Below are 24,677 nucleotides of genomic sequence, written 5' to 3' on the forward strand. Positions count from 1 at the left end.
TGGTCACCACGTTGCCTGTCTATTTGTGAGAGAGACATTAGTAGAGAAATCAAAACAAATCAGCCTAACAGCTCACACAAAAACTCACAGAATAAACATACTGAGGTAGAAAAAAAGTTTTAGACAAAAGTTTTTTTTTAAATTAATAATATATGATATAGTTAAGTAAATAACACGACAAAGGGCTGTTCTATAATATCACGATTACAAATGTTACATTGAATTTATAGTTTAATAAACAAGTAGCCTATTTTATATGTATTAACTTACATTTTAGACGCAATATTGACTGGGTTTGTTCTATTTCACAGGCGAAAATAGTTACAAAAGAAAAGCAACACTAAGCGCTGTGTTTTGTTACTCAATGATTCATTATTTTAAACGAATCATTTTAATGAATGACACAATGATTCATTTATTAAGACGGTCACTTGTCGCCACCTATTGATTTATTGTTTAAAGGTTTCATTGATTTCATTTTTAATTTTATTATTTGTTTAAACAATAATCTCATAATATTTTTACAGTTGTAATTTTGCAGTGTAAATTAATTTAATTGATAACAGCCCTTTTTATTAAAACTGAACTTGATCAAATGTAAGAATTTGACATAAAACATATATTTAGTAAGGTTTAATAAATTGTCCTTTATAAAGGTAAATAACGCCCTGGTGACCCCCTACAACAAATTACTTGTCAAAAAACATGTCACCTTTTTCACTACTTGTGAGTTTGCAAGTTGGTTTAAAAGTTCAAAAAGTACAATAAATGTTCAAATTTCGATTTTTTTAAGAATTGTTTAAAGGTGTCTTTTAATAAATACAACACGTTCCCAAAGTCATGTGAAATAATTGTGTTACATAATCGTGATTTCAATACTGACCAAATTAATCATGATTATGATTTTTTCCATAATCGAGCAGCCCTACGTGACAGACCAGTCCTCGGATCTGATTTGAGTCACAATCTGTTTGAGTGTCAGCATCTTGGACTTGAGTTCCAACACCGAACACTCAAACAGACGAAGATCTAGTATGTGACGCAGTTCCCCATCCTTTTTTGGAACAATGAGGTAAAGACTGTAAAGACCCGATACAATGTCGGGTGAATACATCTGCTCTATAGCTTTCTTTGATAACAGGGCCTTTACCTCTTGCTCCATTATCAGAGCCTGCTTGGGATGCACTAACGTGAGCAACACGATATTGTAGCCTGGAGGACGAGAACCAAATTGGAATCTGCCTCTTACTACTAACTGCAGGACCCATAGAGATATATTTGGCAGTAGCTTCCGCGCTGCCGAAAAATCTACCAAGGGAACCAGCCCCTCGAGGCTGGTCTCTGGTGTAGTTGAGACAGCCAGTTCAGGGACCTGAAGCATACTGGCAGGAACTACCCGAACTGACTGTTTTCGAACCCCCCTCAGAGGGCACGAGTCTGACGCAATGTCGAGTTGACGCTGCGCCAGAAGCTCGCTGGGGACCGCTGTGCCCCGAAGCCAAGGGTGGCGGGGTTGGCAAAACGGTCCCCTGAGGGCACCGAGATGGAACGGGCACCGTATAATGAGGTGTACACCATTCCATCCCGGTTGGGGCTGCCCTCACCGGTCTGACGCAGGTGGCGCCAAGACGTTTTCTTTTGAGCCGAAGCCTTCTCAGCGTGAAGAACGGTCCTCGGATCCGGCTTCTGCTTTGAAGGCTTTGGCTGCTGTGTTGCGTATGAGAAACTAGAAGGCTGGAGCTGCTCATGCCCAGCAGCCCCAGGGGGTTGGACATAGCGAGGGAGAGATTTTTTTTAACGCCTCTGACTGTAAAATCTGTGGCCCGACGAAGTTCTCGAACCCATCGGCCAAACTGTCCCTCACTTCTGTCCAAATACCCCAGCAGGTCAGCCTGATATGCTTGTAGCAGTGTTATAGTGTGCAAGCAGACTCGTACTAGACCCACAACCATATGATTTTCCCACTATATTAAAAATAGTTTTCTTTAATAGTTTAGTGAGAGAAGCCGAGGCCTTCAGGGACGATACTGAACCAGGAGACAGATAGCTTGTAAGCGTTTGTTCTACCCTGGGTATTGCCCCATAGCCATACTCTCTTAACTCCCTAATATCTGAATATACATGAACTTGGGGGCTGAAAGACAAGATGAGTAAGGCTTTTTCCATGATCTCATGTGTGTCCCCATTCGTTAAATAACGCGAGCAGGGAGAACAGAGATTGTGCAATTGTTTCACCACAGTGTATATATCAGACAGATAACAGTAAATATAACAGACAGTTTGACACAGATCGCTTGCTGAGGCAACAGAAGCTAATGCCGGTTGCACCGGATGTGCTCTTATCCTTTCCTGGTCATGACGTCACCCGCCCGTGACGTTCATTCCTTCCATTGGACTAGTTGACATGGATGCATCAGACGCATTCACACTGGAAACATTCCCAAAGCGTCATTGACGCATCACGAGTTCCCTTGAAAGGGAACGTGAAAAGTGACAACCCAGTAACTTTGTTTTGATAAGCCTTTCTCTGCAAGCATGTCAAAAAATAAGCCGGCACAGTAATTAACTCGGAAACTTAAAAATGGCACTTCATAACAAAAAGGTTGCTGACCCCTGATATATCCTAAAGCATTGGTTTAGGAGAATTTCATGTTTATTTACACAGTTTTGAATTCCCTACGATTCACTTTCTGCTACTATGACAGTTTAAAGTGATGTAAAGACAGTTTTGGAATTGATTAAACGTGTAACGTTAATGCCGTAAATCAGAGTTGTTTACTAGTGGACACGTACGATTAGTGCAATTTAAAACAAAAACTTTTCATTACACAAAAAAAAAAATTTCTAAGCTTAGGGAACTAAATATGTTGAGACCAATTGATAATCTTGATATAGAATTTATAGAAAACATGTTATTAAACAGATTTTTGAATAAACAATTTACTAAGATATTTTCGGGCATGAAAACTGGTCAGGGGTCAAAAATGTGAGAAGGATACGGCAGCAAAAAATTCAATCCAATCAACCTTATATACATAGCACAATTTGAAAATCAAGGTTACCAAAGTGCTGCACAAAGAATGAATAGAAAATATAACACATAAAACATATAAAATATGGGGGCCATTTTAATGTGTTGAGGCAAGTATTTACACAAAAAACACAGCATACCATAATACAATATTATAATATAATATTGTATTATGGCATGCTGTGTGTTTTGTGTAAATACTTGCCTTTATATATATATATATATATATATATATATATATATTAATACACAATAATATATTATAATACCAAAATAGCGCACATACAAATCAGGTGCGTGTACGTAATACAAGCCACAGAACCGTATCCGCAGGCTTAAACCGTCCACGCAAGGGAGCATTTCTGCTCCGGGCACGCACACAACAGTATCTGGAGCGCATTTCTGCTTGGCGTGCACGCGGCTATGATGAGTGCCATTTCAGACATATTATGAGGGTAAAAAAGTCTTATATTCGGACCAATACCGTACAATACAATTATTAAATTAAAATCTGCATCTTTCTGGTCATGACTAGAAGGCATCATTTATTAGCATCGTATGTAAAACGGAGGTCAGGCTCATTTCTACAAAAGCTAGATGATAAGAGCTTGCTCCTGCTTTCATTAGCTTACATGTTGTATAGATAACGTGCAACAAGACAAAGATACCGACACGTTTTATCCTGTTGTTGACGTTAGCCTATATTACATCCAGGTTGCTGCTACTCGGTTCATAAATGAACAATTAACTTAGGTAACATTATTGGTTAATATCAGTGGGTTAAATAATGACATTGGCAACATCACTGTCTGTATCTGATAGGACAGTTAACATTGTAAGCTAACTTACCTCAGGCTTGCTTTCCGACGTGCAGTTCTTTGTTCGGCAGTGTGTCCAGTTGTCAGACTCGCGGTGTAAAAGACTTTGAAAACGATTCTGCCCTACTCTGACTCGGATTGGCTGTCAGGCTTCGGCATTAGGAATGATGATTGTTTTTTTAAAGCTGCAAAGTTTCTGGTAACTATTGAGATATAGCAGATAAATGCTAGCCACGAAACCCCCCCTTCCCCCGCGAATATTTTCTCATCAGACCTACACAAATCCCGTAGGTGACCCATTTTGGTTTTAACAATTTAAAACGGTGAATTTCGCCGAAAGGTGAGGAGTTTTCATACCTGTATTTTAAATGAGCATTCATTACAAAAATGAACATGTACATTAAACATTACCATCTTCTGTAAACACGCCAGTGCGAAGATTCACCAGTATGTCAAATGCAGCAAAAATGTTAGTCATGCCATCAACTGCAAAGTAACGGGCAACCGATCCTTCACTGAAAAACGCTAAAATTGACATTGATATTAGACAAAACATTTCAAACCTTATAGCTGCAGTCCGTAACTTTTGCTGCTCTAGCGGTTAATAAACAAACTGCATGCGTCTTGTGGACGAACATTGTAGCCGGATCTATGATGAGTCACGCATGTGGTACAGTGAGAACCTGACCGGTCTGATATTGTCTGAATATTAACAATTTACTACAGGTGTACCGTAGTGATTCAGGATAAGTCAAAAACACGCTTTGGAAAAGGATGCATGACGTACTTGCTTTTTATATAGATTTTTTTGTAAATTTTGAACACAAAAAAGATAGGGACTGCAGCTACGGAAAGCCTAAGCACAATTATTAAATGACTACAGCATTTATTCAAATATTTTCAAGTTTGTACTTCATTTCTACAAATTACATTTCTATTTTATAAATAAGGTTTTGCTTAACGTTTGATGTAAACCTCTCAATGCTCTAAATCAAACAGAAACGTACCCTTTAGGTCTGCACTGTTGGTGAAAAAAAACAACCATGTCTTCAGGAAAACTGAAACAATGATGCACCAGAAAAAAAAGACCTCCCAGATCTTTACAAAAGCATTGTCAGGGTGGAAAGTTCTCTTCCAAAACAACTAGAGAAATGGACATGGCAAGTAAATATTAAATGGCATAACATCTCAAATACATATAAATTTGTGTGTGTATATATATATATATATATATATATATATATATATATATATATATATATATATATATACATACATACATTTAGTAGAGTAGGTAGTCAACCAGAATGCCTATTACCGCAGCGCTAGCCGGTAAAAATAAACCAGTCGCATTTCAAAGTCATTCGCGAAATGACCGAAAGGTGGCGCAGAGGGGTATTGTGCAAAACAGCAGCAATTGCCGCACTTTGAACTTTCGTTTCAATCATTTAGATGCTACGGGTTCAAATCTCAAACAAACATGGACTACTATAAATTTTATATTAGCCTATTAATGCATTTTATAGCCTATTATTAATGCAGAGAGATTTGTCTAGTTCTTAAACTATGTTACACCAAATAGTTTTTTGCTTATATTTATAAAATAAAATTACGGATTAGGAATAAATTAGGATAAATTAAGGAACAAATATTATCCAACAGAATGGCTTTACATCTGTATAATAATACCAATAGTAATTTTAAAAGCAGTTCTGTAAAAAAAAAAAATATAGTATATATATTTTTGGATTCCCTATAGCCTACATAGAGTTTTAAAAACATGGTTTTAAGCAAGGTGCGATTTGCCTGGGGGTACGGGGATTTTCTTCTGGTCTCAACATCCCTGCTTCTGCTGAATTATTTTAATCCCCCAGCCCCTCCCTCCACAGTAATCAATGCTATAGGCTACTTCACCAATAGACCATATAAAATAAAGATATGCAACAGGCACGTTTAAACGCCAAACAATAAAATCCAAACCAGCGTTTCAGCTACATACATGGTTCCAGTGGCCTTAATGCATGCACGGCTTTTCAATACGTCAGAAAGCGTTTTGAGATTATTTTGAATTAAATATTGAAGTTTGTAATTAAATGTTTTGGCACACCACACCGAGTGGTGCTATGCATTGTTCTAAAGTCGGGATTTGTTCTGGCATGAATTAGTATTCGACAAACGCGGTGGCACGTTCATTTGGACTTTTTTTTCTCATAACAGCTAAAACAAATTACTTAATAAGCTACTTCGTAATTTTTTGTTCATATAGATAAGAGTAAAGTAGCCTACATCGTTCAAAATTGTAAACTTTTATTCATATTAGGCTAACGGCAAAGTTTATCTGTCGTCTCTGTCTCCGGGAACTGCGCGTCACAAAAATGAACCGAAAGCCACTTGCCTCAGCTCAGTCACGATAAGAAGGCTATGTCTAAAGCCTTAAAATGTCTAAATATTTAATAAATGTTACCTAAATTAAAATGTAAAAACGAAATGTTGCGATATTGTTTCATTTAAGTTCATAATTATTCTATAAATGTTATTTACTTTAACAGCAGCACCATGAAGCACTGTGGTTTGAGATTTATTTGAATAAAAAAAAACACACACAAATTGCATGCACCCTGGTTGAAGGATCCAAAGATTTTTCAACTTGTGAGTTGAACATTTTGTTCACGACAGTTTGAAGATTGTATTTAGTTTTGTTTGGAAAAAGCTGACCCACACCGAAGTAGCGTTTTATTTCTTCAATTATTGAAATAATGAAATAGTTATTTTATAAATTAGTAATAAACTTTTATGACAGAAATATCACTACATGTAGCATAAATTATTTAATTCCTTCATTATCAACACTTTAATAGCCTAATGCTAATGTCTAGAATAGCGATTTAAGTGTGAATTGCAACTTCTCTTTGTTTTAAGTCAGTCTCAAACTCAGATAGCCTGTGGGGGGTTTTGGAGGCACAGTTCTGTTGCTTTATCGTGCGTGCAGGAAAATAGGTATTAAAGGTCCCCTGACATGAAATTTTCACGTTCTGAGGTTTTTTAACATTAATATTAGTTCCGCTAGCCTGTATTTGGTCCCCTGGTGTTTAGAAATTTCAATCGGTGTAAACCGAGCTTTGGCTATCTTTTTCTGCCTGTGAAAAAATGAAAGCTCAGACGGGCTGATCTTGAATCTCCTCCGTATGACGTCATATGGAGGAAAGGTTACCTCCACTTGCTCTGCATTGCCCGCACAGAATTTTGGCCAAACCATGAGAAAACGAGCTAGTAAGTTAACGCGCACGCGCTTTTAGTTTTTCCTAGAGAAATATCATTGAGTCTGAAGGAGCGAAGCACAACAGTTGCTCAATATTTGGATGCATAAATGATCACCAAAGTCGTTTTTTACTTCCTTTTTACTTCCTAATCCCCAGAAGGATCAATGGATTAATTTCATTTATTCTGGAAATGCACCGACACAACACACCAGAGTTTTGCATGTCTGCGCCAAACATTTCACAGACGACTGTTTCCACAACATAGGTCAATTCAAAGCTGGCCATGCTGAACGTCTGAAACTAAAGTCTGGATCAGTACCAACTCTCTTTGGCTCAACTACAAACCTCGTACAAGTAAGTCAACTAATGATATATAATTGTGTTGCTTTACTATTTATGGTTACCTAGCTTGTTACACGTAGAATGTGGCTGTAACATTAGCTATGCAGCTAACAGCCGAGTTACTGTCGCTAATGTAAAGGTAGATAGCATCAGGTATGTGTGTGAATACACACACTGTAACGCGAGTGTTGTACACTTCTTTGTAATTTGAATAACCGTTCTCCTGTTGGTGATATGGCGCGCGTGATATCCGCATTTCAAAATCGCATATAACTGTAACCGCATACGTAAAACATCCGAATATAGTACAGTATTCAGACATAATATTTTAAACTAACCATAAATTCATGTTGTAATGGGCCTGTTACGCTGCGGTTGAAACAAGGTGGAAGCAGGATCCAAATGCAGCACACTTTATTCAGTAAACTCAAAACTAGACGGACTCAGGCTAGAGAACAGGACTTGGGAACAGAACAACCAACATCAACATTACAACATCAAGAACTCAAAGACTGAACTAAAACACAGGGCTTTAATATAAGGGCAAACAAGCTAAACAAGACAAGGGGGCGTGACTAATCTGAAACACCTGGGGAGACTAAAAAACATAACAGGGAACTGCTAAACATGAAAAGACAGGGGAACATAGACTGACAACACAACATTATCCCCCCCTCTATGGGCGGGTCCCGAAGTCCATCAAAACAGAAAACACGACAGTTCGGGAGGGTGGTGGAGCGGAGGCTGTCCCCGGGTAGGGATGGAGGGCCAGGCCCGCGCAGGGAATGGTAACAGGGCCTTGCAATGGCGGGCCTGGGCCGTAGGCAGATCTGGGCCGTGGGCAGACCTGGGCCGTGGATCGGAAGAAGGGTTGGAGATTGAGTAAGGACTGGAGGGCCAGGGTGGGCCGTGCAGGCGACCAGGACAGAGCGGACGGTGCAGGCGACCAGGGCGGAGCGGGCTGTGCAGGCGACCAGGGCGGAGCGGGCCGTGCAGGCGAACAGGGCGGAGCGGGCCGTGCAAGCGACCAGGGCGGAGCGGGCCGTGCAGGCAACCAGGGCAGAGCGGGCTGTGCAGGCAACCATGGCAGAGCGGGCCGTGGAGGCTACCAGGGCCGACAAGGCCGTTCAGGAGACCAGGATGGGCCAGGCCGTTCAGGAGACCAGGGCAGAGCAGGCCGTTCAGGAGAACAGGGCGGAGCAGGCCGTTCGGGAGACCAGGGCGGACCAGGCCGTTCAGGAGACCAGGGCGGACCAGGCAGTTCAGGAGAACGGGATGGACCAGGCAGTTCAGGAGACCAGGATTAACCAGGCAGTTCAGGGGACCAGGGTGGAGAAGGAACGAATAGCGGCTCAGGAAGAACTGGTTCGACAGCGGCCATCTTGTCCGGAGAAAATGGCTCGGCGGTGGCCATCTTGTCCGGAGATTCTGGTTCGGCTGCGGCTATCTTGTCCGGGGACACTGGCTCGGCGAACGTGACATGAACGGTCTCTGGCTCAGCAGACGTGACGTGAATGGTCTCTGGCTCGGCAGATGTGACGTGAACAGTCTCTGGCTTGGCAGACATGACCAGTCCCTGACTCGGCAGACGTGACGTGAACAGTCTCTGGCTCGGCAGACGTGACAAGAACAGTCTCTGGCTCGGCAGACGTGACGTGAACAGTCTCTGGCTCGGCAGACATGACGTGAAGACACTCAGACTCGGCAGGCTCACGTGAAGAAACTCAGGCTCAAGGGAGCTGACGCGAAGAAAATCAGGCTTGGAGGGCTGGCGTGAAGAAACTCAGGCAGGACGGTCTCGGCGGAACGAGACTCAGGCAGGACGGTCTTGGCGGAACGAGACTCAGGCAGGGCAGTCTAGGTGGAACAAGACTCAGGCAGGACGGTCTCGGCCGGACGAGATTCGGGTAGGACGGTCTCGGCGGGACGAGACTCAGGCAGGACAGTCTCAGCGGGACGGGACCCTGGAACGATGGCCCTCTTGGCAGCACGTACTTACATCAGCGGGGGATCGGCCACGCTGGAAACCGTTCCTGGACTGCCATAGACTGATCCGGTGGCTGGCTTGATGGTTGGCGTGACATGAAGATTCTCAGGCTGGGCGGGCGAGACGTGAACTGACTCAGGCTCAGGGGGTACTGTGAGCTTGCAGGGTTCTTCATCAGCCAAGGCCACAGTAAATGTCGAACCGCTCAAGATAAGGGCCAGGTCGATATACTGTTCAAGGGTCCAGCCAGTATAGTCCTCCAGCATCATTTAAGCAATGTCCTCATCCAGCCCGCTCCAAAACAGGTCCATGAGCTGGGTGTCATCTAATGAAGCTAAATGACAGCAAGCCAAAAAGTCCCTCACATACCTTTCGATAGGCTGGCCAACCTGAAACATTGAAGAAAGCATTCTCATTAGAACTCTGTTACTAGCAGCTGCTGGATCCATATTTAGGTGAGTTCTTCTGTTACACTGCAAACAAGCTAAACAAGATAACAAGGGGGCGTGGCTAATCTGAAACACTTGGGGAGACTAATAAACATAACAGGGAACTGCTAAACATGAAAAGACAGGGGAACACAGACTGACATCACAACAGTGCCATTGATAATTAAACAAAGCGCTTGACTTTAAATAAACAGTTAATAAACTCGCTAATAAACGGTTACCTATTTAAGCATCAAGAACAGTAAAACATAAATGCTGTCGGCCAACGTCGGTTAACAGCATATAGGCTACCGTGAGATTTGATCTCAGATTGCTTGAAGCTCAGTGAGGCTCATGTTGTTGCGTTGACCACAGACCTACCGGCTGAACGCTGTTAAGATAACGTCTTTTATGCTCTTGCAAAGCGTCATTGATGTAGCCTAATATGTTTCTATTGCACTGTTTTATGTTGAAATGTTTTCATTATTCAATTTATTCAATTTAATTTCAGTAATTTCAGTATTATGAATTCGTTTAACTACAATGTTTCACTTGAATTCATCTGCTACCAGCTTTCAATCGCTCCGAATGAGCCGTGGCGTGGTGGCAGATTACGCAATAGAGAATAAACTGACACTTTTCAAAGTATGTGATTGTAGCGCCTCTTATTGGTAAAGGCAGCAAATACATACATTCTGGTTGAGTACCAACTGTATGTGTGTGAGGTATATGTATATATATATATATATATATATACATACATACACACACACACACAGTATATATGGGCCATTCTACAGAATTGGTGCAAACTGCTGTCCGACAACCAAAAAACTAATTTAAAAAGCATTTAAGTATTCAAATTTTAGATGTTTACTAAGATCCTTCTATTATCTATTGAATCCCACAATAATATTTAAAATATATGTAAGCTTAATATATATAAAATAATCATTTATTGCGTACTTTCAAATTGGGAGGAGGCTGTCCCGAACCCTAAGTCCTAAACTTCAACTTGTGAAAATTATATTGATCTGTTTTTTTTGTTTGTTTTCCATTGTTGTTTTTAAAAATATCTTTCTGATTTCTTTTAAAAAGTAAAGTTAAACAAAAACATTTATTTTATATTTAAATCATGAAACTTTATGTAAAAAAATGTGCCCCCTAAAACAGTGTGTGTTTTAGTCCATTGGCATAGATTTTAACCAAACCCCTGAATTTTTTATGAGGAGATATCAGGAGAGAGTCCCTCTCTCTCATTACCTCTCTTTCATTATAGATAGGTACCATCATTTTGAGGGAAATGTGTTCAAAAGTCTGAAAATCTGTGTGTAACTTTAAGGGAAGTCACTACCAAACACCTTTTTTCTGCAATTAAGTCAACTTTTTTGGGTTTATGTTTTTTTCTAAAATAAAGTATACCGAATTATCAACTAAGATGTTACTATAGTGTTCAATGTATATTCAAACTAATGAATCAAACCCTGAAATTAGTATGATTAACTTAATTCCTTTTATAAAGAAAGATAGGGTTAAAAATACAACAAATCTAATAAATTACACTTGAAATATTGTTAAAATTGTAATCATTATTGATTTACCTATGAAAATCCTTGTGAACCCTTTTTTCTTTTTTTGATGATGATGTGAGGATGATGTAAACAAAATATTAATAGGTCAATATAAGCCTTCTTATGAAATTATTATTGTGTTTCGGTAGTGACAAATGCAATATGATAATTAACTGCACAATTACTAGAAATGGGTACCTTGGATATTATACAATTTGCATACAAAAATTGTTGAAAAAGACAATTTTTTTCCAAGACGTTTCTAACTCTGACTTTGAACCAATTTTGTAGAATAACCCATATACACACACACACACACACACACACACATTATTCAAAAACAGACTTTTAGGTTAGATTCATTGATTTGACAGTTCTAATATAAATCCGCCAAACTCACATCAACTTCAGGAGCCTGGTTTGAAACATATTCCAAGAATGCATCAAAAATCCTCTGATCCCTTGTCTATAACAAAAGTGTTGCAGTCATTTAGGATATCTGTACAAATATTGCAATACTCTAACAGGTTTTCAAAGGGTTTTCACCCTAAAATAAAACTTGGATCTATTTCAATAATAGTCAAAGACAATGTTTGCATGCATATTCATAATGTGATTATACTGCGATTAAGCAATATTGGGATTAAATTTCATCTTATGTACACAATACCTCGATCAAATTGATGCGATTAAGCTCATAATCGTAGTAAAATATATGGCGTATGCAGATTTTAATCACACTAAACATGCATGTAAGCACTTATAAACACATCGCATCTACTCCACTCTGATCAAAGTGCACATGTGCTACTGACGTATACGGATGATGTTGTCATGAGAAGATTCGTAAAGATAGCGGTAAAGAAGGCAAAGAGTTCATGTTGACAATGTTGCGCGACATTAATATAATGCAGCATACTGATGGTTGAAAACATTGAAAAAAAATACATTTCAGGAGCGTCACTGGAAAAAAGCCAAGTCAATAGAAATGTGTTTTACATTTGATGAAATAGATTAAAACAGTGGCCAGTAACACACCTACTGTATGTGAATTAATTATGCTGTGCATATGTAAAAAAAAATAACAGTAAGAATAACATCTCGGTTACATATGGTAACCCTCGTTCCCTAAAGGAGGGAACGGAAACGCCAAGTCGAGACCGACGAATAGGAATCTCACTAGAGAGGCCAATGTACTTCAGAGAAACTAAACAAGCCAATGCACATTGGCGTGCAATCATTTGCATAAGCTGTTCAGACTCGCAGCGCTGGTATGTAATGAGCAGCAGGTGCGATTGCACTTCAGCTTTTTGCTGTAGCAGATGTGGCGACGGGACGTGGCGTCTCCGTTCCCTCCTTTGGGGAACGGGGGTTACCATATGTAACCAAGACGTTCCTCTTCAGTCGGTCAGTCGACGCCATGTCAAGACCGACAAATAGGAATCCCTACCAAAGGACCAAAGCTGCTGCGGCCCCCATCCAACGCCCTGTGCAAGCCTCTACCCCTTCTGGCCTGGAAAAACGATAGGAGGAGACTTACACAGAGTGAATCTGTCATTGTTGTTCCCTTTCAGTCGATAACGTCGGACGTAGTCGACGCCGACTGAAATGGGATCTCGCTAGAGAGCCTGTCTTCTTCGAGTACTATTGAACGAGCCAATGTAATTGGCGTGCGTGATTCGCATCACACACTCCGCCCCCGCGGCGCGGGTATAAATACGGAAGTGGATGCACGCACTAGTTGCCTTTCGCTTCGGAGCCGATCATTTGATGTCTCTGAGAGTGCTGTTGTCTACAACGAGCGAGTGTGTCGGTGTTCTTCAGGAAGACTCTCCCAGTGCTGGTGTTCTACAGCGCGAGTACAGCGGTGATCGCGAGCTTTGAGCTCTCAACTGCTGTTTTAACAGCAACAAATTTCTAAATGTTTGTGTGTGTTGATGGCTGGTTAGAGGGCGGAAAAGTGAGTGCTTCACTGTTTCAGTTCTCTGTTCAGTGTTGCCGCGGTCATTCCCCTGTGTGCTCCGGCACTGGTGACGGTCCTATTTTCTGAAAGAGCAACACGGGTGCGTTTGCGTCTTTTTCAAGATGTCATTCCGCCCGTGCGTTTCTGGGTGCGGTCGTTCCCTGTCTCTCTCTGATGGTCACAACTGTTGTGTCACGTGTTTGGCTTACAGCACGCTGAGACAGCTTTTGTGGACAGCTCATGTTTTCTCTGTGGGAACATGACTGTCGCAGTGTTGAGGGCGAGACTCGCCTTCGTTCGCGGAGAGCGAGTCCCCATTACCATGCCCCACCCTCGGGTGCTGTGTGGGATGGGTGACCGGAGGATAGTGTTGGATGTCCCGCCCGGTAACCATTCCCTGTGGGCTCCTCACTCCTCCCTTCCACTGCAACCACTGGGGCCTCCTGTGTTGTCTGCTGGTCCATCTGTAATGGGTGGACCAGCGGTTTCACTCGGGGCTCCCCTGGAGGACAGGACGCCGATTGCAGCATCGGAGGGTGAGCTGACTTCTAGAGATGATGACTCGGCTGCATTGTCTCCCTCCGGGAGTTCAATGTTGCCCGAGCCGGATCCAGAATTATCAGCTATGCTGAAACGGGCCGCCGAGGCTGCCGGGCTCGAGTGGAACCTCCACCGTTTCCCGTTCAGTCTCGGTTGGAATCTGGAGTTTGGTATCTTGGGGCGGGCCGCGCTGGTTCTCAGCTCGCCGCCCCAGTGCCTTTCTTTCCTGTAATGCATGGAGAGCTTATCAGGTGGTGAACAGCATCTTTCTCTGCCAGAAACTGCCTGAATAGCTTTTCCCCCTCATTACCCTTGATGGAGGAACGGTGAAGGGTTGCGAGGTGTCCCTCCATTGGAGCGGTCTGTCGACACAGGTGCACCTGTGTCCGGCGGCCGCTGCCTTTTGGGGGGATCCTCGTCTCCCCCCTAAGGCCTGTGAGTTTCGTCTGTTCCGACGGGCAGAGCTTACAAAGCCTGTGGGCAAGCCCCTTCCTCTTGCGTGCCATGGCGTTGCTGCAGGCTAGGGCACCCATGGCATGCACGAGGGTAATCCAGACCGTGCGCTCATAGGTGAGCACCGCACTGCATCCGACCTAACCCTCCGGGTACGGGTGTCGTAGCGTGCGTGATCGGTCTGGCGATGTCCACCTTGGTGGTCCAGTAGCGCCTTCATTGGCTCAGCTTGGTTGGTATGGCGGATGCGGACAAGGTTCGGTTCCTGGTCTCCCCAATTTCCCAGGTTGGGCTGGTCGGCGACGCGGTGGAGAACTGCATCCAACAGTTCTCTGCCGCTCAAGCGCAGACGGAGGTCATCCGGCACATCCTGCCCCGGTGGCCAGCTGCTGCCTCCACCCGCCGCCGGTGGCAGCTCCTCCGCCTGCTCGTCGCCGTGGGCGTTCTCCGGCCGCCGCTCCTGCTGGCCCTCCGCAGCAGCCTCCACCTAGGCCTCAGCATGGAGCCGGCCGCAGTAGAGACGCCCAGCCCGCTCCAGGCGCTGCCAAGCCAGGTGGCAACCGACAGCGAAAGCATTCCGGAGCGGGCCGCCCAGGAATGGATTAGATGCTCTTGGAGTGGCACGTTCACTCCCTCCCCCCGGGTGAGGGCCGGGTGGAGCCTTTGTTTGTGTGTGTGTCTGTTCCGCCGCTGGCTCCCTAAAAAAAAAAAAAAAAAAAAAAAAAAAAAGCGGAGCAAGCGGTACCCACACTTCAAAGAGAGAGCAATTTCATCTGTTCCTGGGTCCCAAGAGGGCCAGTCTGGCGGGTGTGACCCTGTATAGCCTTACACCCCTCAGCTCCCCCTTGGTCGCCAGCAGGCAGCTTGGTGCGTTCGAGGACCCGGTCATCCGCCTTCTCACGCGCCCCCTGCCGCTTGTGGAGACAGGTAAGTGTTGCACAGCACACTAACACCACTCTCTCTACTTTGCTGCCCCACCTCAGGCTCGGCTACCCCGCTCAAGTCAGTGATAGTCATCACATTAGGTGTTGAGCAGACGTGCTCCTGAAAATTCAGTGATATTCATCACACCGAGTGTTGAGCAGTGCTCCTGACTTGTGCGTGCTTATCTTATCCTGCTGGCGAAGGATTTGATATAGCCGCTCCTCCAGCCGGTACGAAGGCCAGTTGTAAACTCGTTCTTCGTGCTACTAGGTGGTGGGTCGTGACCATCTTGGCCCAAGATTGGTCTGCAGCTTTGACCTGAAAGACATGTGCTTCAGATCTCTACCTCCCGCACCGCAGGCCATCCTGTGTGTTGCGTCTAAGGGTGGAGTATCAGTACAGTGTCCTTCCCCTCGAGTGCTCCAGAGCCCGTTGGGTCTTCAGGTCAACTGGAAGAGAGTAATCTTGCCCACGGGCTGAGTATCTCTTTTCTAGTTTTGGAGAGGTACTCGGTCCAACATGTCTCTCCAATGAGAATGTGTTCAGCTGGTGTTGAAGTGAGAAAGGGTCCCACTGAAAGAACTTTCAGAGGCTCCTGGGGTATATGGTAGTCGCAGCCTTTGGCTCCCTCCATATGTGACCGCTTCAGCGCTAGCTTCACGATCGAGTCCCGAGGTGACCGTGGCAGAGCAGCTCACCCTGTGTGACTATAGTTCATCCCGGTCTGCTGCCAAACCCTCTTCAACAGAGGGGCCATGTACAAAGGGCATGTTTTAACGGGGGCCTGGGCGACCCCCGACTACACGGGCATTCGTGCCTCGAGTTGTTAGACATTGCGACCGTTGCGCAAGCTTCCCCTGCATGTCACAAACTCACCCATCACCTCCTCCTTGGAGTCAGACGCTTCTGAGGGCGCCTTGTTCCACTCCTCCCGCTTACTCAATCGTGCCGCCATCGAGCCTCACGACAGTTATAGCCAGGGCAAGTGGAGACTCCATCCCCTGGGTCCGGCTGGGTCATGACCATTCCGGGGCCGCTCAGTTGCCCCCCCGGTTCTATTTTTCCGCCAGTGTTTGGGTAAACCGAGCGGACTACCCTTGGACAAACACTGGGTCTCAGCTGCCCCAGGGGCCCGCAGAAATGCGTTTAACCCCAGTGAGCCTTCTTAAAGTGACTGCGACTCATGGTCGCCTTGCGCCTGCAAGTCAGTGAAATCATCACTCTTCATGTTGAGCAGAATTGCTCCTGAAACTCAGTGAAGTTCATCGCACTCAGGTGTTGAGCAGCAATGCTCCTGTAGCTCTGTGAGTTCATCACAGGTAGCTCAGTGAATTCATCACACGCAGTGCTGAGCAGAAATGCTCCTGGTGCTCAGTGAAGTTCTTCGCACTCAAGTGTTGAGCAGAAATGCTCCTGCAGCTCAGTGAGTTTATCACACTCAGGTGTTGAGCAGTAATGCTCCTGAAGCTCAGTGAACTTGTCACACTGAAGTGCTGAGCAGAAATGCTCCTGTCGTTCAGTGAAGTTCTTCGCACTCAAGTGTTGAGCAGAAATGCTCCTGAAGCTCGGTGAGTTTATCACACTCAGGTGTTGAGCAGGAATGCTCCTGAAGCTCAGTGAACTTGTCACACCCAAGTGCTGAGCAGAAAATGCTCCTGAAGCCCAGTGATCTTCACATGTTGTGTTGAGCAATGCTCCTGTCTTTTTGCGCCCGTCGCTTGCACCTACGTGCCAAGTCAGGAGAGGAACAGGTCTTCATAGTTGCCCCTTATTGGCCCAACTAGACCTGGTTCCCTTCAACAGCCTTCCTGACTTCCCCTGAAAACTCTATTCGGGGACGGGGCACGATGGCACACGCGTTCTTCCCCCGGAGATTCCGGGCGGTCTTACATCTGAACGCGGAGGTTCAGGTGGCTATCACAGGGACATGTGATAGTTACCATCACTTCTGCGAGCACCCCCTAGAAATGGGTAGCGTGCTTACGCCTTTAGAAGTGGAACCTAGTCGTTGAGTGCGTCTTCTCTCCAGAGGAGATCCTGAAAGCCTTCGATCACTTCAGTGCTCTCTTTCCTGCAAAATGGGTTGCAGTAGGCTGTTTTCCTAAATCACCCTCAAAATGATGTTGCCTAGGTGTTTAAACGACGCTCATCGTGTTGCAGAAGTATGCAGAAGCACGTTCTGATCGTCAGGTTCCTGAGGAGCAAGGTCTTGTAAATCCTTGTGTCCCTCTTTATCCTCTTGGGCCTTGTCCCTGGTGCGACTGCACTGCAGAGACCGCCCCTGAGCCACTGCAGGTAGTGAGTTAAAAATTCTGTTATATCAGTTCTCCTGCTCGCGTGGTCTCTACTAGAGGGTAGGGACTTGCTCGCTTTCGGTCAACGTATTGTGCCTGGAGTCTGGGCCGGCTAACTCTCACAAGCTGAGACCCCGGCTCGGATTGTGCCCAAGGTTCCTACCTCTCCCGTAATAGGAGCAGGTGGTGAGCCTGCAAGCGCTGCCCTGGAGGAGGCAGATCCAGCCCTGGCTTCTCTGTCCGATTCGCTTGGACGTGTACAGAATGCAAGTCATAGACCTCAGACCAGCTCTTCAAATATCTGTTGGAATTCAGCAGAGAGGGAAGGCTGTTTCCATGCAAAGTTGCACTTAGTGCTTGCCTTCATTTCGGCAAAGATCCGAGATGCAACATGTCCACTTAGGTGTTGAGCTCCTCTATGATGAGTGTAAAGTGCTCCGCCTGGGCGTTGACGATATACTTTGCTAAACAGATTCTAGAGTTGGGGGCTGGACGACACCTAGTTGAACCGCTGCTTCCCGTGGGCTCCCTTCTCATGAAGCCAGTTTCACCGCGAGCCCGGTTCAAGTGTCGGCTTGCTGCGCCATTCCCCTCCTATGGACTGGATACGTGCGCCTTTCTACTCCAGTTGAGTTCCCTTAAAATTGAACCCTGTTGAGTTCCTCCACACCCCTCCGACGTCGGACGTGCGGAACGTCTGGTGTTAGGCCTACCACTCGTAAGCAGTGTGGAACCTGTGTTAGGCTGGGTCCATATGTTGTGGTCCCTTCGGTGACCCCATATGTGTATTCTTCCACGATACGGCTCCCTGCGGTGAGCCCGTGTCTTCCCTCGGCAGAGTCTCTCTGCCGTCACTGTCCGGTGTGTCTCCCCCCGTCTTAGGCTGGAGCCACCCCAGTGACATTCCATATGTTAGACTGCCCGGTTTCCGCCCAGTTCATATGTGTATTCTCCACATTACCTCCCTCGGGTTGGATGTGGCTTCCGCAGCGTCCCTTCCTTCCAACGTACGGGGAACGCTTTCCCAGTGGTCCTGCAGGAACAGCAGTGACTTCCCTGGCCTAAGCCCTGTCCTTCCCCGCCTTAAGTTTGCGGGGGCATCAGGAGGCTTTGGTTTAGGCACTGGAAGGTGGCAGCGTTAGTGGCGTGTTCAATGGTTGATCCCATTTCAGTCGGCGTCGACTACGTCCGACGTTATCGACTGAAAGGGAACGTCCTGGTTGCGTATGCAACCCACCGTTCCCTGAAGGAGGGAACGGAGGACGTAGTCCCCTTGCCACTACCGCTGGACCACCACTGACCCCGGGTTACTCCCGGCTCCTCAGCGAAAAGCAACTAGTGCGTGCATCCACTTCCGTATTTATACCCGCGCCGCGGGGGCGGAGTGTGTGATGCGAATCACGCACGCCAATTACATTGGCTCGTTCAATAGTACTCGAAGAAGACAGGCTCTCTAGCGAGATCCCATTTCAGTCGGCGTCGACTACGTCCTCCGTTCCCTCCTTCAGGGAACGGTGGGTTGCATACGCAACCAGGACGTTCTGTGATAACCCATACAGTGAAATATTGGATAACACTGGGAAAGTGTGCCCTTTCTGTTAAGAAGGAGAATTCTGCGGAAGCCACTTTCTTCAAGGAGTCATGTGGGAAATACATATGGACTAGCCCGAAGGTTGTACTACATATGAATACTGGGTGACTTAGCCCAAGGGAAAGACACAGGCTTCCATGAGGAGCAGCCGTGGAGAAAATATACACATATGGGATCCCCGTAGGGTCACCAAATGTAGACCCAGCCACCAGTAGGTCACCCAGCCTAGACCCAGTTCTCAAGGATTCAACATATAAAGACCTGGCACCGGACACTCTGCCATGTCCGGGCCGAGGGTGTTGGAGGACTCAACAGGTTTTCACTCTGGAGTATTAAGGGTGCACAGTAGGGTGCAGAAAGCCGACAGAGCCGACCTCTCTGTGCTTCTACCAATTTAGGGTGAGAACACGGGAGAAGACGTGCCAGCGCCCAGGAAGATGCAATGCCTCTCATGGAGTGAGCATGCAACCTGAGCGGGCAGGGCATGCCTTGTGCTTGATAAGCCAAGGCGATGGCATCCACTATCCAGTGGGCCATCCTCTGCTTGGAGATAGCCTTTCCCTTCTGCTGGCCTCCGTAACAGACAAAGAGATGGTCTGTGTCACGATTCATGAATTCACCGACTCCTTCTTGCCCTGTGTTGTTGTGTGTGCCTGTGGGCGTGGTCCTGACCACTACCGCTGATCAGCAGCACCTGCTGCATCTGATCAGCGGCCCCTATTTATGCTCACAGTTTCCGTCTTGTCTTTGTCAGATTGTTGTTGGAATTATCCCGGTGTGTTCTTGTCTTCTGCCTGTTCCCAGTGTGCACCAGTTCTGCGCACCAGTTCTCTCTGCCGTCTTCTACAGAAGTCTTCCTCTCTGTTCCTGCGGATATTCTGTGTACCGGTTGGACCACCTTCACTGGACCACCTTCACTCCTTCATCTTCCTTGTTGGATTGGGATGCTCATCAACGTCCCGAAGTCGCCAAGAGAGACGGTTCCGGGCACTTGCTTCGTCCCACTACTCATCTCATTCCATCATTTTGTCTTCAATAAACAACACTTACTTGCTATTGAATCCTATGTTTTTTTCACAGTCTGAGGTCCTGAGACTTTGAGTTCTGACAACGTATAAACGCAGAGCGTGAACGAGAGAGAGTAAAGTCAGGGCTGGGTCTTCCTCCACCAGGGGCAGCGCTTGCAGGTTCTCTACCTGGTCTCTGAAGGGAGTGGGTCAGTACAACGTGGCCGTCACCTGGCCGAACTCTAGGCACGATTCGTCGATCGAAATTGCCAGCAGGTCCCCTACCCTCTTGACAAAGGCCAGTGCAACCAGCAGCAAAGTCTTAATGGAAAGAAGCTTTTAGTCTGCTGATTGCAAAGGCTCAAAGGGAGCATCCTGAAGTGCTCGAAGCACCAGGGAAAACTCCCAAGAGGGTATGGAGGATTTAATCGTCTCAGCCCCCTAAGAAACCTGATGACCAAGTCGTGCTTTCCTACTGTTTTGCCATCTATTTGGTCGTGAAATGCTGAAATAGTTGCAGCATGTACTTTGAGGGTGGAGGGAGACAGCCTTCGCTCCAACCCTTGCTGCAAGAAGGAAAGCACAGACCCTATCAAACATCTTCGGGGGTCTTCTCGACGAGAACACCACTCGATGAACAGGTTCCACTTCAGGGCGTACACAAGTCTCGTGGACGGCGCCCGTGCAGAAGTGATGGTGTTAAGTACCTCTGGGTGTAAGTCACCTAGAACCTGCAGAACAGACATGGAGTTTCAAGAAGTCCGGACTTGGGTGCCATAGGGTGAGTCAGAAGATCCTTCCTCAGAGGAATGGGCCAAGAAGGGACTGTCACAAGGAGCATGAGTTCTGGGAACCAAGTGTGGTGGGCCAATAGGGAGCCACCCGAAGGACATGCTCCTCGTCCTCCCTGACTTTGCAAAGAGTCTGTGCAAGTAGGCTTACTGGGGAAACGCATATTTGCGGAGGTCCCGGGGCAAGCTTTGTTCCATTATGTCCGTGCCAAGTATTCCCTCGGTCAGGGAGTAAAACAGCTGGCAGTGGGAGGTCTCTGAGGAGGCAAATAGGTCTATCTGAGCCTCCCCGAACTCTCTCCAGATCAGCTGGACCACCTGGGGGTGGAGTCGCCATTCTCCCAGGAGCAGAGCTCGTGATAGCTCGTCGTCCACACGGTTGAGCACACTTGGGACATACATGTCGAAGCGACCTCAGATGCTTCTGACTCCAGAGGAGGAGATGGCGGGCTAGTTTCGACATGTAACGGGAGCATAGACCACCCTGTGGGTTGATGTACGCAGCAGTCGCAGTATTGTCCGTACGGACCAGCACGTCCCTGCCTTGTAGCGACCTTTTCAAAATCCCGGCTCAGAGCGAGACATACTGCTAGCAACTCGACACAGTTGATGTGCCAATGCAGTTGGGGATCCGTCCACACCCGAGACACTGCATGCCCGTTGTATGTGGCACCCCAGCCGGTGGCATAGGCATCTGTGAACACGGGCTGAAGGTCTGGCAGCACGCTGGTGTGATTGTCACCAGTTGAGTGCCGTAATGCCACGCCCATCTCAGGACTCGCGCTGAAGCGGTCTCATATGAAGCAGGCCGAGCGGGTTTACCGCTGCTGCCCTGCCATTTGCCCCAGAAGCCTCTGAAAGAATTTCAGTGGGACCGCCACCCTGAACGTGTTTATCAGTTCAGCACCTACTGAGCGCGTTCCTCTGTCCAACAGGCGCGATGTCTGTGCGACCGAATCCAACTCCATACCGAGAAAAGAGATCTTCTGCACGGGGGAGAGTTTGCTCTTTTCCCAGTTGACCTTAAGACACAACTGGCTGGTCCCTGTGTTCCCATAGCTTATCTCGAGAGTGTGCTAATATGAGCCAGTCGTCGAGACAGTTGAGGATGCGAACGCTCTGTTCTCTCATGGGAACAAGGACCCATCCATGACTTTCGTGAAGACAGGGACAGCCCGAAGGGCAGAACTTTGTACTGATATGCTCGACCCTTGAACGCAAAGAGTAGAAACGGCCTGTGTCGAGGAAAAATCGAGACATGAAAGTACGCATCCTTCAGGTTGATAACTGCAAACCTAACTCGGGGACGGATGCATTAAAAAATGTGTTTCTGCGTGAGCATTTTGAACGGTAGTTTGTGGAGACTGGTTCAAAACTTGCAGGTCCAAGATCGGTCGTAACCCACCGCCAATACATGGGCATCGGCTGCTCTCACTGTAGTGGATTGGATGGCCTGAAATTTGGGGGGACGCCGGGCAAACTGAATTGCATAGCCGAGCCTGATGGTCTGAATGAACTAGCGAGACGGACTGGGGAGCGCCAACCAGGCTCGCAGGAACCGTACAAGCGGGACCAAAGGGACCGTAGGCGTACCCGGAGTGGAGCACTGAGGTGGAACACAGGGACGCGGCTCGGGAGCCTCCCTCTTGGAGGCGGCCCGTGGCGGGGTTTCAGTGTGCTGTGCAACATTTACCTGGTTCCATGGGGCAGTAGGTGCAGCACGCATCTTGGTTGTGTTCTCGAACCGCACACTGCTGCCCGCTGGCGATAGAAGAGGCGGATGAGAGTGGTGAGGATTCTCTCCCCCCACTGCATGAAAGAAACTGCTCTTTTATTGAAAATTTGGGTACCGTTGGTTTTGAGGCCAGCGGCGGTGTCGAAATTAATAGTTTCTACGATGCATCGCAATGCAGATGAGGACGGTTCGGTATCAGTTCAGTAATAGACCATAACCGATTATAATGTATTGACGCTTTTCTGACATCGTTTGTTGCATACGTGCTTTGTCGCATGAGCATACAACGGCAAAGGGAGGCAAGATGCGAGTACGAGTAATTAAAAATGCACTACCTACTTAAAAAGCCTACATTTCGGCTTTTACGAACAACCTGGTAAGCACGACCTGGAGAAGACACACACTGTGTAAATCATGTTATGCACAAAAAAAATATGCAGGGGGTAATACCACTAACTTGAAAAAACACGTCTGCCATTTTCAACCCGAGCTGTTAACGCCTGGCAGAGTCTGACTGCTTGTATTTATTGACAAAATTGTATACATGAGAAGTAAAATTGAAAATTGAGAATGCAGTGCAGCGTGATGCATCATGATGTCGAATTGAACTGAATCGATGACATGATAAACGTAATCGAACCGAACTGTGAGACCAGTGTAGGTTCACACCCCTAAGACACAGCCAGAGATGGGATTCCTAGACCACCAAGGTGGTCATCGCACGACCCACTGACCGGGCGGTGACGGTATGAAGCGCAAGGTCCGTTGCGGTACGAAGTTCTTGGAAAACTTGTGGATCATGACCACCCCCGTGCAGGTCCTTATGTGCCTTGGCCTGATGGAACTGCAGTAACGCCATGGTGTGCATGGCAGAGGCAGCTTCCCCACAGGCCTTGTAAGCCTTGCCGGATAGGTCCGACGAGTACCTACAGGCCCGGGAAGGAAGACACGGTTCTCCGTGCCAAGTGGAGTTAGGGCACAGCTGCATAGCAACAACCCACTCCACTGGTGAATAGATGTGTCTATCCCTTAGCTGCCCTGCCATCAAGGGTGGTGAGAGAGGAGCCACCTAGACGGTTTGTGGCAGTAAAACGTGCCGTCCATGTCCCTCTGAGCTCCTCGTGCACTTCCGGGAAGAAAGGCACTGGGATGGGTTGCTGAGAACCAGCGCGCGCCACCCAGAGATACCAATCATCCAGCCTCGGGGGCTCAAGACACAGTGGAGGGTTCCACTCGAGCCTGATCATGTTGGTGGCCATCATCTCCGGGTCCGACTCGGGTACCGCTGGCACCCCCGAAGGAGGCAGCGGCACCGAGTCGTCGTTCTGATTGTCGTGGGGAAAACCAAAAGAAACAACGAACGGTACACACCTCGAGGATGGTTCAGGACTTTCCATTGGTGGCTGCGAAGCGTAAGAGGGATGAGGGTTCCTAGGGGGTTGGTTCCCCGAAGGAAGCGCGCTCACCGTAATCCTCAGGTCTTCCGCGTCACTGCGCGAAGCAACCCTCTGGGTAGGGTTGGATCGAGACAGAGGCACGGGGACTCCGCCCCTTTGCAGGAACAAGAGTCTCGACCACAGCTTCGCGATGGTCATCTTATCACAATGGCAGGGCTCCAGACTAACTTTTCCACTGGTTGCACTGGTGCTACCAACTTTCTCAGTTGGTCGCACCAGCATATGATTTGGTCGCACCTTTTTTTTTTTTGCTACATGCCATGGGATTAATTCATTTATGCTGATGAATAGTGGTTTTAATGGACCAAGGCTAGCAAAGGCTTTCTGGGTTGCAGCAGAAATACCTGTAATATATTAATTATCATTGCCAAATTTCAGGATTTTCATGGATTTTGGACAGTAATTTTAATCTGTAATTTTAAGCATTTTACATTTGAATTATATACAATCTATCTATTTACATTTGAATCATATTCTATCTATCT

The 24,677-nt window shown here is 46.6% G+C and overlaps 1 protein-coding gene across 1 annotated transcript in view; it reads right to left on the minus strand.

The window, feature by feature from the left end:
• Window positions 1-24,677, minus strand: part of cngk (cyclic nucleotide-gated potassium channel) — a 153,001-nt gene that overhangs the window by 87,422 nt on the left and 40,902 nt on the right. The window contains exons 13-15 of the mRNA XM_077224760.1: window positions 11,838-11,903; window positions 4,857-4,992; window positions 4,261-4,374 (exon numbers count right to left, since the gene is read on the minus strand). Of these exons, the coding sequence (XP_077080875.1) occupies window positions 4,261-4,374; window positions 4,857-4,992; window positions 11,838-11,903 (316 nt within the window). The remainder of the gene's footprint in view (window positions 1-4,260; window positions 4,375-4,856; window positions 4,993-11,837; window positions 11,904-24,677) is intronic.

This window comes from Siphateles boraxobius, unplaced genomic scaffold (genome assembly GCF_051911475.1).
Source record: "Siphateles boraxobius isolate OS27281-9 unplaced genomic scaffold, OSU_SipBor_1 92, whole genome shotgun sequence".
Classification (NCBI taxonomy): domain Eukaryota; kingdom Metazoa; phylum Chordata; class Actinopteri; order Cypriniformes; family Leuciscidae; genus Siphateles; species Siphateles boraxobius.